Raw genomic sequence first — 17,384 nt, forward strand, 5'->3', positions numbered from 1 at the left:
AAGTAGAAAATTCTTTCCAGGGCTGCAAGCTGACACCTGCTGTGTTGTTTTATGAAGTGTTTGTGTGTGTGATTGGATGAGATTCAAGGTTTTAGTCAAGGATGTAAGACCTGCACAGTGCCTTAAAACCTGTAATAAAACCCTGTAATTGCATTACAGGGATCATTATGAAAACCCCTCAGCATTCATTGCAGGATGATTACTTGCATAAATACTTACAATATACAAATGGATGGATGACAGTGCCAGCTGGTCAGCCATGAAATTTCAGACATATTTTCATGGTGGTTGGATGGTGAAACTGACACATGATTCTTAGCTGTACTGTATTTAGTGCTATGTTAGGTTGCTAAAATGCTAGTACGATAATGAACATGGTAAAGATTACACCTGTTTAAAGTTAGCACGTTATCTTTGCCATTGTGAGTCTGGCAGTGTGTTGTCATTAGCGTTGCTCTGCCTACGTGCATCATCACACAGCTGCGAGCAACAGAGGAGAATTAAAACTCCCTGTAATTCCAAAGTTGTCTCACTCACGTGTGATCTTAGCTGGCTTGCTAATGTTAGCCGTGGCTACGCCTACATCCAGTCACCTGGTTCTGCTCAGAGTTCGAGGTCAGCTGAGGGCCTTTCATGGGAGCTGAGGCTAAGCTAGCTGTTGATGGTAAACGCCACCAAATTGGCTTCATGTTGTGCCTGAATGCCCCTTAGCTGTTCTGATGTCAGTGTAAACAGTCACAGTCTCATGTGGCTTATTGCTTTTACAGTTCCTACATACACCTGGCAAGCTTTCATGAGATTAACACAGCCATAAAAACTTTTGAGGATGGAGTGATACCAAATACTTCCGCCAAGCAGTGTGGTTCATATGTGACATACAGCAGAGTGGTTGGCGAGCAGCGCACACACAGTGAAAGCGTGGTTCATGATTGCAGTAATTATTAACATTTATCTGGATGCTGCCATTAATTGTGCAGTTGTTGAAGTGGTGTTCAGTAATCTTAGCTGTCGTCTGCGCTGGTACAAAGGTGTTTGACTCTGGACAGGTGCATTTCAGTCACGTGGTTCCAGCATCTTCTCTTTGTAGTTTGTAGTTTCAGCAAGTGAAGGAACCAGCGAACGGAGCACACGGTCTGTTTCACGGCCCCAGCTTTGTGTCTCGACTTTTCCCCCAAATACATCATCCTCACAGGCTGAATTCAGTGAAACATGTCAGAAGAAGTGTCCCCAGCTGACACAAATGTTTTTTATAGTGATTGATTTAGATGAAATAAATCAATTTGATTTATTGTAGCAAATCATGTGTCAAGTGGCAGCATCTCCCTTGACCCCCCCCTACCCTCCCTTTACCATTCTGTCCTGTTATCTCACTCGTTATCCCTCCTCCCTCACATGGAGAAGTTACTCATTCTCAGTGCCTCTCAGACTCCTTCTCCTCACACCCATTCCTCCCATTCCTCCCCTCCCATTTGTTAAGTCAGACCTCTTGTTGCCTGTGCCTGTTCACAGTCTCACTCTGCCTGTACATGGTGCCTGTGTTGGACTTTTTTTCCTCTCTCTAACTAAAGCTATGGAAGTTATGAGTCTGAATCTTGACTGAAGGAGACTTTGACTTGCTGTTGGGTCTCCTTCCTTTAGTCCTTACCTCTTTGAAAGTTCACCCTCCATGTGCCTGTTTCTCACTGATTTTTGCTGAGGAGGATTTTCATTCAGTGTGTCGTGGTGACGGAGCAGGATGGCAGCCCCATCACTTCTACTGTACATTGACAGGTAGGATAATGCAAACTTGTAGAGGACATGGAAGGTTTGTTTAATGGTTGACATGCACAGCCTGCGGTTTGTTCACTTCTGTGTTTTGTATGCAAAATTTCAGATTCATCAGATTTTGAATAATGTGGTTTTTGTGTGAGGCAGCCTATTGGACTAAATGCACACTGGTGTCTTGAATTAGCATGTTCCGTTTGACGGTTTTTAAAGAGAACTCAGTGTACTTAGCTTTCCCTCTTCTTGTACTAGCTTGTTTGGTATTTCCGTCCCAGGTGCCTTCCTTGTTGCTTGAAGCGGACAAACCACCAGGATACCCTTTATCACCTTATTTTCCACACACAAAGCTGAACTGTTGAGAAATCTGAATGTTCTTGCGAGACTTGCAAACCAGTGCAGTGTAAAGCCTCAGCCTGAATTCAGCATAAACAAGCACCTCTGCCAACGCTCTTGGATTTTCTAGCTGTTCCACTTGAGCACTCAACTCCAGCCAGAGCCTTTCATCTGTCATGTCGAGGCCTGGGCTCAATGCAAATCATCATCTGCTTTATGGACGTTTGTTCGGTGGCACACATGAAAGGCACACATGAAAACATGATGACCTGGACAGAAAAATGTGAAGTGTTTGAGGTTTATAGCCACGCTTTGCTGCATGAAGGTGGTGCTCACTCGCTCTCTGCACTTTGATCTATGCCGCATTGCTTTATGGTGGCTCACAGGGTTACTCAAGTTCATCACTGCACAGTTCAAAGTCTGGTTATGGTTTATTTTTTTCCACCTCAGCTTAGCTCAAGTTTATTAAAATCAAAACGAACCAATTTATACTAGATATATATTTTTACAGAAGGTGAATACTCCACTGATTAACCTTGAAAGTTTGTTATTGACATTGGATATGGTCGTCTGACACAAGGCTCAAGCTGTTTTTTTTTTGTTTTGTTTTTTTGACTGAACTTTGAACTACCTCTTATGGTCTTCTTCAGCTGATGGAGTTTGCTGCTTGTCATTATGTGACCTAAGGATCAAATTCCAACAGGTGGCTACAAGAGCGTGGCTCATAAATGTGTCTAAACGCTGATTCAGTTTGGTTGAATGCTACAATAAAAGCTCATAAACAGACCTTGAATTATTGTATTATTATTTGTTTATTCGTTGCGGGGAGGGGCAATTCGGTGGCTGTTATTGGTCAAACTCTTCGTTCCTTATCAACGTCTCCTCAGATCAGATTTCAGTCTTTTTCATTCTGCCATTGCGTCTTTGAACTGAAAGTTGATGTTTCCTCCCTTTTTGTGTTTGGAGTTGGGTTACACTGATTGCTACAGATATTCCCATAGTCAAATGACAGCTTCCTGTAGCAGCTCTGTGCGTGAATGTAAAATGTTGCTCCACAAGTGTTGGGTGCCTCACGTCTGCCAGAAATATGGTTACAAAGCTGCTGGTAGCTTGTTTTCCGTTCAGCGTTTACCCTGTGCTGTTCTGAAAAGAGCTGAATAAGATAAGCTTAAATGTCACTGGTAGAGCACCATTACTGGTGTTCACACTCTGTCAGAATATAAATGTGCTGGCTTTTCATATCTGTGTTATCATTAAACTTCTTCATCAAACCCTTGAATCGCCCACAGAATGAGGAAATGCCTACCACGGCGTCCTTTATCTTTAGTGTACCAAAGTATCAGTAAGCAGATTAGAGAATATGCAAGACTGACGCAAACTGTGAGGGAAGCGAGAGCGAGGTGTTACCTTTGGAGAGTAAATGATGTTAAAGGTGCCGTGCTGGTTGTGAACATGCTTAGTTTGGTAAAGACCAACCCCAGGTTTGGTCTGAGTTAACAAGCTTCTAATGAAATGGTTGGGGGGGGGACAAAAAAACCCAGCTTGTTGTTATTTTGCTCTGAGGTTGCTGTGGGGAAACTGAAACCTCCCAAGGCAAAAACAGAAACTGATTTCTCCACATGCTGTAGTGAAATGCGGTTGATGTGCATCTGCGGGGAACTCCATTAGTCATCACTGCAGGTTGTCAACAGCCGGTCAGGATGTTTACCTGTGACCACTCACACAGGAGTGGACTGTTGCGTTTGTCTTTTGTCAGCCATTGCTTCATCAGCTTGTCTTGGTCAATAGCTTATGGCTGTAATACATTTGGCTGGCTGTAATATGCATGTAGCAGCATTTCTTTCATGCTAGCTAGTTAGCTGTAGAAGTTGTTCGGTGTGCTATTTTCCATGGCTGCAAACCTGATGAATTGTTAGGTGTGCTGGCATCTTTTCATCATATGTTGTTGAGTTGTATCAATCATTAGACTTCATTAATATATTTTTTTGATCGTGTTCCTCACATTGCCTTGGAAGCTACTCAGCACATGCATGACCATAGTGTACGCATTGTAGTTATTGGATGCTTTGTGCAGATCATAGATGGATTACGAGCAATGGTCACTGATGCTGCTCCATTCATTCCCAGTTCATATGTTAAGAAAGTTTTCAGGCTTCAGCAGTTATGCAGTGTATATGTCTGGGGCTTTTATTGTGAAAGGAAGAAAAACAGTGAATATGTAATGTGCTGTTGGAAGCAGTAAAGAGTTATCCCATCTTGGTTCAAACTACAGAAAAATACCATACGTCTTCTGAATTAAAGTCCTCTCTTTCACTGGACTAAGATGATCTCAATTGCCTTAACTGAATGTAAAACACGAAACATTCAAACTCAAATCGATCCCCCAAGCCTAATATGTTTAGTTCTGGCACATTCTGCAATTTTGACAATATCAAAGTGAACCAGTGAGGTTTGCTTCAGATTCATTGCAAGAAACAACATGCATCCATTATACAGTGTTTCAACAACATCCCTATTATCGTTGGCATTATGGAAAAGGATGGGTGGATTATGGGAAATTAGGTTTCAGCAAATAATTAGTGAGCGCAGCAGAAGGCCTGCAGCTGTGTCTGCTCGGTGTTTGGCAACGCTTTTCCTGCCATCACTCCCCTGGAGGTGGACCCAGAGAGGTCCTGACGGGCTACGTGGCAGTCAGTGGGTAAAAGGTCAGACCTCCTTTCCGCCTCTACAGGGTCCATTGTTGTGGCAACACACCTGCTCGGTGCAAAGCCTTACTGATATTAATTATAACAAATATTTCTTGTTGATCAATGAGTCAAAATCTTTAGGTAACGCAGGTGCCCAGGTGAACTGCCGCCGTTTGAGATGCAGCGTAGATAAAGGGCAGGATATGAACTCTGATGTTATAGCTCTCCCTGTTGTGTCACTTGGCCTGTGCAGAAGAGGCTTTTTATTTGACCGGTTTATTCATGTCTTTTCACAGCGACGCTCTTTTGATGCTTTAGATTAAATCCTGTGTTAACAGCACTGTGGATAAATGAAAGGAATGGCTGGATAAATGGTACGGTGAACCCTGATGAGAAGGGGGAGGCTTTTTCAGCAGCTTTGCACGTTGTATTTAGACGCAAGATGATTTCAAGCATTCATGTGAGTTTTAGTTTGGAGTGCGGGGCAGCTGGTCTAGTGGTGAATTGAAGAAGAAAAGCTTTCTTCCTCATCTTTTCATCAGCCATGAGTTGTTATTGCTGTCTGTAGCATGCTCTTTAATGGCTTCTATTTCTAGGTTTATTAGTCCTATGATCGTCACCAGCCTGCCAGCTCACATGATGTCACATAGGCTGTAAAAATACTCTGAGAGCTTTTGTTCTTCAATCCACAGATTCCTTTTGTGAGCTCAGTTGTGACCTCAAATAGAGGCAACACACATATTAAAGCAGCACCGAGAGCCCCGACGGAGACCCAGTGAAGATTGCAATCATGGCTTGTGTTCCACTTTTTGCTCTGTGTTATAATGACCTCATTTATTCATCCTCCAATCTAATCATTCTCCCCCACCCTCCCCATCCCCCAGGAGCCTGTTTGCCAGAAGGGTGAAGGACAACAGTCGGCCAGTGGAGCAGAGGGATCCAGGGTGGAAGCTGTTTGGGAAAGTCCCACCACGAGAATGCTCCACGAAGGACCCTAAGAGCATACAGAAGGTACAATCTTCATATCTGGAATCGCAGCATTGTCACATGAGATGTGAAGACCACCCACCTCACGGACATGGCACATGTACTTGCACACAAAACACCAGATTACCTGTGGACATGCATGTTACATGGCCAAATAATCATCAAATCAAATCAAACTTTATTTATATAGCACTTTTCATACATAATAAAATGCAATACAAAGTGCCTCACAGGAGTTAAAAAACAATATAAATCAAAATAAAGCAACAATAAAAACCCATCCCTCCCACCCTCCGTAAGTACAAACACCCACCCTCAACTACATGCATACACACATGCACATGAGCGCGCACACACACACACACACACACACACACACACACACACACACACACACACACACACACATTCTTACTACAGACAATAGCAGGGGTAACGAGACATGGCAGGGCACTAATGTTAAATAATTATTATCAATAATGATAATTGATCATTTGTGTGATTTCAAGTGTAATTGACTGGATCCATTGAATGGATGCAATAACGCCTTTTAGACCCAGGTCGTCCGTGTACTATGGGACCGTAAAGATCAATAAGTACACCAACGCTATGATGTCTGCTCAGGATAGATACCTGGATGATACAATGACTACGAGCATGCTGTAACTGAGCACCATCTCCTTTGTGTTGTTGAATACCATTAGCTCAATGCCCAGAGCACCAACACTCCCCGTCGCTGACATTTAGATTCTTCAGCTATTTTTAGAAATCCACATGCTGAAAAGCAAACAAGCACACGCTGGGTTTTCCAATAGTTCTTGGAAAGCTGATAGAAAGGACTGAATGTTGACCAGACATGTTTGACCTGAAGCATTGAAGCGCATGGGGAGTATATAGAGTACCATGGTCCTGGTAGCAGGTGGGAAATTGGATATGTACACAACAGTTTTTTAATGTCAGTCAAAGCCTTAGCACTTGCTCATTTGCATGTTTATTGAAAAACAATGGATTTTTGGAAGGATCGTTCAACTATTTCATGATAACCCAGTCAGATAAGAGTAGAGATGCTACATGCAGTGACTACATTTCCCAGCTGTGTTCCACAGCATAGCTGCTTTCAAACTCAAGTAGCTGTTTTCAGAGTGGGTAGCTTCTCCAGCTATGTTTCCAGAAGTTTTTTCCACTCAGAAGCAGTGTATATATCATATGACATACAACACAAAACTGATTACCAGCCACCGACGGCTTTCTTTTTAAACATGCACTTGAGAAGTATTCCACTATTTTTCTGTGCCAGACTCTAAGCGCAGCGTGGCAGTCATATGCCACGAGCGTGTGATGCAGTGTTTGTGTTGCTCCACAATGTGAAATTCAAAATGTCAAGGTCTTTGAGAGCGTGTTGTTAGATTGACAGCCGGTGATTGAACGCTCATTATTTCCCACTGCCATTCAGAGGGGAGACAGAAAAGTGTCTCGAGCCCAATTAAAGAGCACGGCAGCTCTTTACTGGTAAAATAAACCAAAGAGCAAGATGGCAGCTGGTAATTAGAGCCGACAGAAACCTGTTATTGTGCGACCATGTACCGTGCGTCTGACACGGGGAAGTAGCACTCTCCTCTCTGTTCTTTGTGCTGTTGAAGCCTGGTTGAAAGGGCTGCTAATGTGTAGTTCCTGCAGTTTACATTCCAGCCCTTCACAATATCACACACCGGCTTTAAATAGCTCGTTATCTTGACTATCGAGTTGTGTTGGTTAAACATTAGACCACTCTGATTGAAATGCTGTCTCTTACTCAAGTGCAGGTGCACACGCAAACACGTGTGTGCCCACCCACATGTGCTTAATATGTTAATGCCATCTCATCTGTGGTTGTAACCTTATACAGGCCCTCAGGAATCAGTTAACAAGGCTAGGCTTTCAGGCTTTTGTCTTGCCACTGATGCTGCTGTTCTAAGGCGGGGTCAGTAAACCACATTTGTGTGCATGCCTGCGTGTGTGCGTGTGTGTGTGTGTGGAATGCTTTATGTTCGTAGGTTATTGTTCAGCTGCTATGAAACACACTGCGTTCTATTTCCACCAGCAACCTTTCCCCTCTGAAAGCACTGCGGTGAATCAAGTTTTCTATTCAAATTTACACCACTTTGCGTTGCTGTGAGTTGGGAGACTCGGTGCTCTAGTACATCTGAGGCCTCAGCACAATGTCTGGTCACAGTGAATTTCTGCCCGCTGAAGAAAGTAATTGTTCTATAACCTGCTGAGCCTCTAAATCACATTGTGTGGCAGCTCAGACACGCCTGAGTTACTGGGATCGGGGAGCGAAGCTGAATTAAAATCGAACAATATCCCAGCGGGAGTTTGAATTTTAATGTTAAGTCATTTAAAGTCTGTCTAAATTAAAATAAATAAGGGGTTTTGACAACCAGTATGGAGAGTTATGCATACATTGAGGCTTCTGATGGCTCATGGTTTGTGCTGATATTCAGTGTCTTTAAGCAGTTTTGATATGGTTTTTAGTTTCTGGCCAGGTTGGACACATGTCAGAAGCAGCATTTAGACCATCACAAGACACTAAAAGTCTGCTGAAACTGTGGATGAGGATGATGATAATGACAGCAATAAAGGATCAATGAAATCTGATCACATGTTGAAGAGTAAAAGTCTGAATTAGATTATTCTTACCATGTACAGATGGGTGATACAAAAGTCCTAAATTGAACTTGGTGAACCCTGCAGCACCTCTGCCCATTGTTCTGGTCTCCCCCTCATAAAACTATTAGTGGTATGTACGGAGCACACCCTCAAGCAGTAGATACTGATGTGGTACAGTATCTATTGTACCACATCATGATACCGAAATCATGCAATCTTCTCTGTTTTCAGTTTCCAACCAGAGCTATAGCAACTACCGCAAAAAAAAAACAAAAAACAAAACTAGGGGTGGGCAATATTATATTTAGTCCTTGCCAACACAGTTATTGTCTTTGAATCTTGCTAGCATAACGTTAGCTTTCTGGCACATAGCTGAGCCTTCTATGAGCTGAGCGGACTACAATTATCTCCTGTTGCCAAGTCGTACCTAAGGTACATCTGCTTACTGGAGTAGTGACGGTGCCAAAACCCTCAGGTGTTACTATGGAAACTGGGTCATGGCTTGTGAAAAACATTAGACTTTTGATTGAAAAATGCATGAAAATGTAAATGAATGGTCTTAATGGACAAAGGATAAGCAGGATAGATAGCTAGGTTCAGCAGTTAGTGGACTCTGTGGAGACAACCATCCAACGTGCTTCTGGCCTCCACATCATCCATTAATTCCTGATGATGGACACCTCATCAGGCATTATCCCTCGCGCGCGCACGCACGCACGCACGCACGCACGCACGCACACACACACACACACACACACACACACACACACATATACAAATGTATATAATGGGGCATATTATGTTTGCTACTTTTGAAAGCTGCACGTCTACAGATCTGTGTTGTCCAGCCATCACTGCACCTGTGTACAGGTACAATCATCCAATAAGCAGGCAGCAAGGGAACAGTTCTCCCAGAGCACAAGATGTGTAACTTGTATCGGCACTACAGCTGCAGCTGATTCGCGACTGGATTAAAAGAGCAGGAAGCTGATTGGTTGAAACCTGATCCATTACTCTGGGGTTGATTGGAACGGCTGCCAGGGCACAGCAGAGTGCAGAGCTCCTTTCAGTGCGGCGATGGTGACTAATAACACACGGTGGTGCTGATTTGCTGACATGCACACACACACACACACACACACACGCACACACACTCACACTCATACACACACAGCAGCAGACCTGATGCAGACCCGCTCAGTGTAGCGTCACAGCTGAGAGAGAGAGAGAGGGAGAGAGAGGGGGATAGAGGGGTATCATGCTGGTGCTGCATCGTTTCCAATGCGGGGTGTGTCCCTCCATTGGCAGCTTGACTGTCCCTCTGCCCTCCTTTTTCACCTCCTCCTCATCTTTTTGCTCCCGGGTGCCCCGTTGCCAGGAGTGAGCCCTCAGGAGCGGCAATGACGCTAAGCTAGGGTTTTGGAAACGAACCCCCACCGGAGGACTGGCCGTCTGTAAGGAACTGCAGCGTTCATGGTGAGTGAGCATTTGGTGGGTGAGCTCGGTGACCCACTGTCTCTCTCTTGTCTGGCAGAATCAGAGGGCATTGGCAGTCAGAGCGTGAACGAGGCAGCCGAGGAGAGGAGGATGGCTCGGATTTCACATAATAGCCTCTTTCAGCTTGTCGTAGCTCTGTGCTTCGCAGTGGGGAGCAGGATGATGATAGGCAGGATATCTCTGGCTCTAGAAAGACGTTTGTGTCGATGGACTAATGTCCACCAAGGAGATGACCCATCTTAAAACAACAAAAGCACGTGCCGCAACGTAACAGTTTTCTATTTTTCCTTTCGGAAGCTTGTCAGGGGATTTCTTCCTGCTGTTATCACTGATGCAGTTAACGAGACACAGCTCATTGGGCAGATTGAATTGGTGGGACATGCGTGGATGGAAAAAAAGCACCGGATTATAACTGAGCATTTGGTTCCTGTGCTCGTGGCTCCATCTGTTTGTCTGGATATTGTGCATTTTCTTCATTTTGTCTGAACAAAGCTGGCGGATCATCACAGCCTCACTAACATGCTCTGTGGAAACTGTAATTCAGCTGTTGGCGTGTCGGCCTCTCATTCAGATACTGAATCTTTAATTAACTCAACAATATTTGGTGGCAGTTTTCTTTTTCTATGAATAACCGGATGTGATAACATTGTGACAGAAGCATTTGGATGGCCTTCCCTAATGAATTTTGGTTGTTAATTTCAAGCTATGTAGTTGTTCGTGTGTAGAAACAAGCTGCTTTGTTTCCATTCATGATGTGGTTAGATCAGTGGTTCTAGGTCTCACTCTGAGACACCCCCACCCCACAGAAATTGAAAGATTTGGTGACCCCGTTCAATGAACTTTAAAGATTCTCAGTGTGTAGTGTATAGGCGCCATTAGTTTGGATGTCTGAGTATCTGAGTGTTTTCCTCAGTGTGATTGTAATGGAATTGTTCGTGTGTGTGATGCAGTAAATGCTCCCAACACAAACACGATATCTAAGGATTGCCTTAAGGGAATCTCTTCAGATTTGGCACAAACGTTCACTTTAACTCAAGGATGAACTGATTAGAAGGTCAAAGGTCACTGTGACCACACAAAACACATTTCTGGCCATTACTCAAGAATTCTTGTGCTAATTATTAGAACATTTTACACAAATGTCAAACTGAAATGTTATATTCAAAAGGTCAACTTCATCGTTCTGCAAAAATCTGTCATTATTCAACGCCATGACTCAGGAACAGAGGGGAAGGTGGTGACCATATTTCACATTTGGTCAGATACTGAATTGGTGACACTGATCTTTGGAGACACTAATTGAAACAGTCGTGATTGTGTAGACCGTCTGTGCTGCTGGACTGAAGGTGTCTGCAGCAACATCCATGTTTGAAACATTGTAGTCATCACAGCTCATTGGTTCTGCTGATGTTGAGCTTCAGGTGATTGTTATTGCACCATGTGATGAAGCTCTCTGTCACTCCTCTGGTCTCTGGAAAAACAGCCTCTAAGAAAGCATGTGTCTCACTGGACATTATTCAGTGGAATCATACATGGCAACATAGTGAGAACTTCCGTTTCACCGAAAAATACACTTAATACCTTTTTATTGAATTCCTTCAAAATCTTTACCACATATATTGTACGAGGCTGGACAAACATGGGTGGAAAGTGCAAGTTGACTGATTGGTGGAGGCAAACAACCACGAGGCGATAATTCTAATTCATGCAACTGTCCGTAAAAAAATCGATGACATTGTGATTGAATTGGAGTAGCAGTAGTGATCCTGTATCCTGCCAAACGAAGGCACCGACATGCTGCCGACCACTCAGGCGCCGTCTGACTCATTCACACTTCGTTCTGTGTTGATTGGCTGTGAAAAATACTTTGGGATTGCCTCAACGGGTGTCTAGTTAAAAGCTGTGAGTTTGGCATTCAGTGAAATAAGCCTGAACACCCAGCTGTGGCCTTTCATCTCACAGTTTACGTTACTGAGAAAGCTATTAGTGTTTTCCTGAGGATATGATGCGTATCAGTCCATGGCAACACTGGACAGGTTGACCAGCATTTGTAACAGTGGTGTCCTTTCAAGCCAGCTTTGCTCCTTTTTGCACATAGAAGTGTTGTCTTTATGGCTTTTAACCAAGTAGCACTTCAGTATAATTGTGTGAGACTTTGTAGGGCCACATGCTACGATGCTACTGACACACAGTCTTAGTCAGTACCAGGAAACAACGTGACCTGTTGCCTCAGAGCGTCTGTAGCCTTAAAGCAGAAAGACCATTAGCATGATGACATCCAGCCAGTTGGTGCAGCCAGGCAGCTCTCACACCGCTGACCAGGAAACTGGAGCTCTTGTGACAAAGCAGGTTGCCCTGACGACAGGTCATCATGGGATACAGTTGCTATTCCAGCAGCTAAAAGCTGGCCACACAGAAAAAGTAAAAATCCACACAAGTGAGGGGACAGAAGGGGTTTCTGAACACTATTAAGAATGTCTCGTTTGTGTTGCCAGATAGGTATTCCTGTAACTTTATTCGGCAAGTAATTAAGCAATAAAAAGCCAGGAGGTTTGTCATGTGATCAGTTCTGTTATATGATCAGTTGTACTCCTGCTTTTGGAAACTTTGAGCTCAGGGTGTGTCGTGTGACGTCTGATGAATGTCAGTAAGCGCTGGGGCTCAAGATGGCTAGTTTTGCAATGAAAAACAATCTGAGTGTGTGGAGTTGGAAAGAAGTGGCCCTCTGCAGCCCCTCCTCATCTCTGCTGGAGGTTAGAGCCTCCAGGCTACATTAGCCACGACTAGCAGAATGCTGCTGTCAGCGCTTTTAAACCCGTAGCCAGCTTTCATTAGGTGCACCAGGCCAGTTTCCATTTGGTGTGACAGAGGACGGAAGTTTGTTGCATTAGAAATGGTTAACAGAGCTCCACGAGTAAGAGTCAAGAAAGTGATTCTGTTTCCTTCTTCCCTCTCTGCTCCCTTCTTTGTGAGCTTAAGTGCTGAATCACCAGTAGGACGAGTTGCTGAGTGTCAGAGGAATGTTCAGTCCGTTCCTTATAATAACTTAGCTTATCAGTTAAGCTTCTCACCTTTACATATTTGAAATACTTTTGCACCACTCCAGTATTTGCACAGCACATTTTCTCACAGCACATTCACACATACACACCTCTCAGTACTGCTTCACACACATCCTCTCTTTGGTTTCACCTTGATGGTGGCACCTGCAGTCCCTCTGAACAAATGCCAGCCCCCCCCCCCCCCCCCCCCCCCCCCCCCTTAGTCTACCTCACTCTCGACTTCCTCTCCCTCCCTTTCTCTGCAGTATCCATCTATTGTCAGCGTGCAAAGCTCTGGCTAACCTTTTTTATTGACCTGCGGCTATTCCCTAGAGTACACACCCATTACATCTGAAAACACACACACGTCTTTTATAAACCTAGCAGCAGTCCATGCATGCTCCTTTTCCATTAAAGCTCATGGCTATTCAATACTGACTTAAGGCAAACTAGGTTTTTTTTAACATTTATCTTTGTGGTTTTGGCTATCCTTCCCAGCAGTATTAACCACAGTGTGCAAGAAGTTCATTGCTGGGATCTGGTCACATGACATCTTGAGCCAGAGAGACCATTTGAATGGTAGCTTGCCTGCTAGCTGACCACTAACAAGCTAGCTAGAGAACTTTTGTGTGCATGTCCCCATGCCTTTAAAGCCAGTTTAGACAGTGTATGTGATATTTGGCCACACAAATAAACCATAAAATGTGTGGTTTCACAAACAAAAAGGCCACTTTTTATCAGAGTCTGCAATCTTCCCTTCGCTCAGCCTGGGGGTGATTTGGACCAAACCTGCAGCCTGGTGATAATCCTCACAACAGTGCAGTCAAAGAGGGGAGAGAGGGAAGGCTGGAGAGCTGCAGACAGATGATATTGGGGATATGGGCAGCAAAGAAGAAGAACAGTAGGCGAAATGACACAGTGGTGAGGACGGTGACTCATGCTTTGTGTAGGGTTATACTCTCAACCCAGCTCCGAGTGCAGTCTTATCCATGAATCACCTCCAGCGGTGGAGGAACAGTTTGCCATTAGCACTCTTCACTTCCAGCCTCACTCACCCTCCCTTGTTCCTCCATCATCTCCTTTCATTCGGCTTCTGTGCCAGCCACCTTATCCTCGAGATGCTTTAGGCATTCCACTCTGAGGCCTTTCCGTCATCTCCCTCCTCATCTCACCTCTTGTACGTCGGTCTGCTCCTCTTATTTCTCATCTTTCATCTCATAGCCTGCCATGACTTTGAAAAGTGGCCACTTTTTATTGTTTGGTCTTTCCAAGATAATAAAAACATCACCTTTCCTTATCATTGCCAGCCACTATTGTGACATCTGCGTATTTGTGATGAAGCAGGGTTTGCTGTTGGTGATTATGATTGACAAGTCGCTACCACGGTGTGTCCTTTGACTGTCAGTCAGATCCAATCTGCCAACACGGCTGGAGACTCAAAACTGCTTTTTCTTTTGGTTTATGGCATTTTTCTTAATCTTATAAATTACTTTGCTTTCTGACCTGCTCTTAAAGTAAAAGTTCTGCTTATTCTAATGAATTCATGCTGACTTTATGTCTTTTGATGTCTCTCCTTCTTTCAAATGACCTTTTATTTGTCCCTCAGGGTCAGTGGAGAGCAGGCTCTGGCAGAGCAGAGCGCCGCACAAAGACAGATTAATAACACGGGCTGCGTCGCTAACGAACGAGCATGCACGCTCACGCACTCCCGTTGTGGTAATAGATTTTCCTGTTGGTGTTGTGGCCTGTACTGATCAATGTGAACTTTCCTGTGGCTGCACAGTGTTAAGCTGATTGCTTGCAGTCCTCAGCCTGCATTATTAACCAGCTCGACGCACACCGGAGGGCATTTTGGACTTGTGTGTGTCTGTGTGTCATATTGCACTTGACCTATTTGCAGTAGCTTCCTAATGAACTACTTAGACAATGTAGCAGCTTCAGTCTTCTCTAGAGGTCTTCCCTGAACTATTTGTGGTCAAGTAGCTCCCCTAATGCTTACTCCTGGATTTAAGCTCAGCGCTGTTACTACTTCACACACACACACACACACACACACACACACACACACACACACACACACACACACACACACACACACACACACACACACACACACACACACACAAACACACACAAACCTGTAAGTCAGCTGATCGTTGACCTTTTGTTAAACTGCTCTGAGGCCTAGCTGTAACAGACTTAAAGTCACATGGCGTGCTCTTTCTATAGGCCTGTGTCACACTCCCAGTGGTGGAGCAGACTCATTAGACACCAGCTGACACATGCTCAGGGGCCAAAAGACCATTGTCACAAGGTTGCCAAGACATTTCTCAGTGTTTCTGTGCAACTCAATGTACACATGCAGGTTATCTCTCTCATCTCTTTCTCTTCCTCTCACCACTCATTAAACACTGCAAAATCTCAGCTCTCATAAGCATATATTGCCTTGATTTAAGGCGTTTTTTTTCTGGCACTGCATGTGTGTCTTGTTCATACTTTGACATGGAATATTAAACAACTAATCCACCAATTTACTCTGTGTGGAAGTGTTGTGGACCTCTCACTGCCAGCAGCGTGAAACCAAATATAGCCCAAATGAAACTGACGTCAGAGATGAGTTGGTTTCCCCCGTAGCGCTGTTGTAATTAAGATTCTCCTTTTGTTGTCAGGAATATGAAACAAAGACTGGCAGAGCTGGACCTGGAAACCCGACGTCTCCCAGGCAGAGTGTGAGGAAAAACCTGGACTTTGAGCCCCTCTCCACCACCGCACTTATACTGGAGGACAGACCTGCGTATGTACACACACACACACACAGTCTTAGATCTCACTGCCAGCAGAGCGTGCTTATCACACAAAAAAGCCTTGTCTGTTGTCTTTCTAGCTTCATCTTCTCCTCATTCCTTCTGTATCAGTACTCCTTCCTCTGCCGGGTCATTAGACGGCAGTCAGCATTGTTCCAGCTCTCGCTGTGGCCCTGTTTGTTTCACAGACGGTGAAAGAGAAGTGCTGCTGAAAGTTTAATAGCCCTCCAGCAGCCTGGCTCCATTACCCTGCTTTTTTTTTTTGTAGTGTTTCACATTTTGTTCACAGACACACAGATACTGGACCTCACCTTTCAGTCAGTGGCGCTGCTCAGCTGCAGGATTAGCACTGCTCGGGAACACGACGGATGAAAACAATAACGTGTTTTAGGCGAATTTCCTGTTTCGAGCAGAAGGAAGTTTACTCTTAACACCATGACTAGCAAAACTGAGTTCAGCTGCTGCTCTGGTCTTTTGCTGCATGCAGTCTCCCACCTCTTTTCCTCCTGTGCTGTCTCCCCCTAGTGGTACAAATAATTTGTGCAAGTGCTGTTGCAGTTTTGGTGTTAGTGACTTGCACTGAAAGGAATGTCATTCATGTGAGTGTTCCACACTGAGGCTGCACACTTTACAAGCTTTTTCTGAAGCTTTCAGCCACTTCTCAGGGTTCATCAGCAGAGCACAGAACAGTGGCATGTGGTGGGAAGGCCCAGAAAAAGCTTTTAAATGCACCTTGAGTTAATTGTTTTGCCAGACTGCTGCACACAAAAGATTCAGTATGACTGGGATCTCCAGAAAAGCTACAAATGGACCTTGAGATTATTTAGTTACTAGACCAAAGTCGGGGAAGGGCTCCTCTCATATTCCTCTGTCTGCCGATTTTTCTGCTCTTTATAGCCACACAAGCCTGCTGTGCATGAATAATGCAAGTTAAGCTCGGACAACACATAGCCCCTGACCCGTTGATGTTTGTGCGTTACAGTAATCTACCTGCCAAGCCAGCCGAGGAGGCGCAGAAACACAGACAGCAGTATGAGGAGATGGTGGCCCAGGCCAAGAAGAGAGGTGAGATCATGTGACCGAGTGATTGAGGTTCCCTTACTGTCGTTTGCCAGAGCATTCAGCTGCAGAGACTGAGGTCCTCTTCGGAGCCACAGCAGATGTTCGCCTTAGCAGATGGTCGCCTTAGCGAACATCTGCAATTTATTTTTCCTCCACCTTTCTCTAAAGCCTGGCACAGGACTGCAGGACTGAACGGACTCTCTATCTGCCTGTGCTCAGCCTGCTTTCCTCCTTCTTTTGCTAACTTTCCTCCTATTTTGCAGAGTTGAAGGAGGCTCAGAAGAGGAAGAAGCAGCTGGAGGATCGGTGTAAGCTCGAGGAGAGCATTGGCACAGCCGCCCAGACCTGGAACCTGGAGATCTTACCAAACTGGAGTACAATGTGAGTACAAATAAGACTTCTGAAGAGTTCAGATTGATAGAAATGACGGATGCTCCACATATTTTTCTTTGGAAACTTACTTATTTGTGCAGAGACAACAACTTAAGTGGAAAGTAAAAGTTGAAAAGCAGCCAGGTTCCTTTGGGAAGGGCTTCATGTCAGATTAGATGCAGTCAGTC

The 17,384-nt window shown here is 44.5% G+C and overlaps 1 protein-coding gene across 3 annotated transcripts in view; it reads left to right on the forward strand.

Annotated features, from left to right (window-relative positions):
• tbc1d14 (TBC1 domain family, member 14) overlaps positions 1–17,384 on the forward strand; it is a 31,237-nt gene that overhangs the window by 5,243 nt on the left and 8,610 nt on the right. The window contains exons 1-5 of one of the 3 annotated variants that reach the window (XM_070993306.1): positions 1,511–1,770; positions 5,669–5,795; positions 15,628–15,752; positions 16,745–16,827; positions 17,088–17,205. In XM_070993306.1, coding sequence (XP_070849407.1) covers positions 1,736–1,770; positions 5,669–5,795; positions 15,628–15,752; positions 16,745–16,827; positions 17,088–17,205 — 488 coding nt within the window. In that variant the 5' untranslated portion in view covers positions 1,511–1,735. Of the gene's footprint in view, positions 1–1,510; positions 1,771–5,668; positions 5,796–9,598; positions 9,897–15,627; positions 15,753–16,744; positions 16,828–17,087; positions 17,206–17,384 lie in introns of those variants that run through there. The other 2 variants (XM_070993305.1, XM_070993307.1) reach the window with 2 other exon arrangements.

Source organism: Chaetodon trifascialis, chromosome 23 (assembly GCF_039877785.1).
Source record: "Chaetodon trifascialis isolate fChaTrf1 chromosome 23, fChaTrf1.hap1, whole genome shotgun sequence".
Lineage (NCBI taxonomy): Eukaryota > Metazoa > Chordata > Actinopteri > Chaetodontiformes > Chaetodontidae > Chaetodon > Chaetodon trifascialis.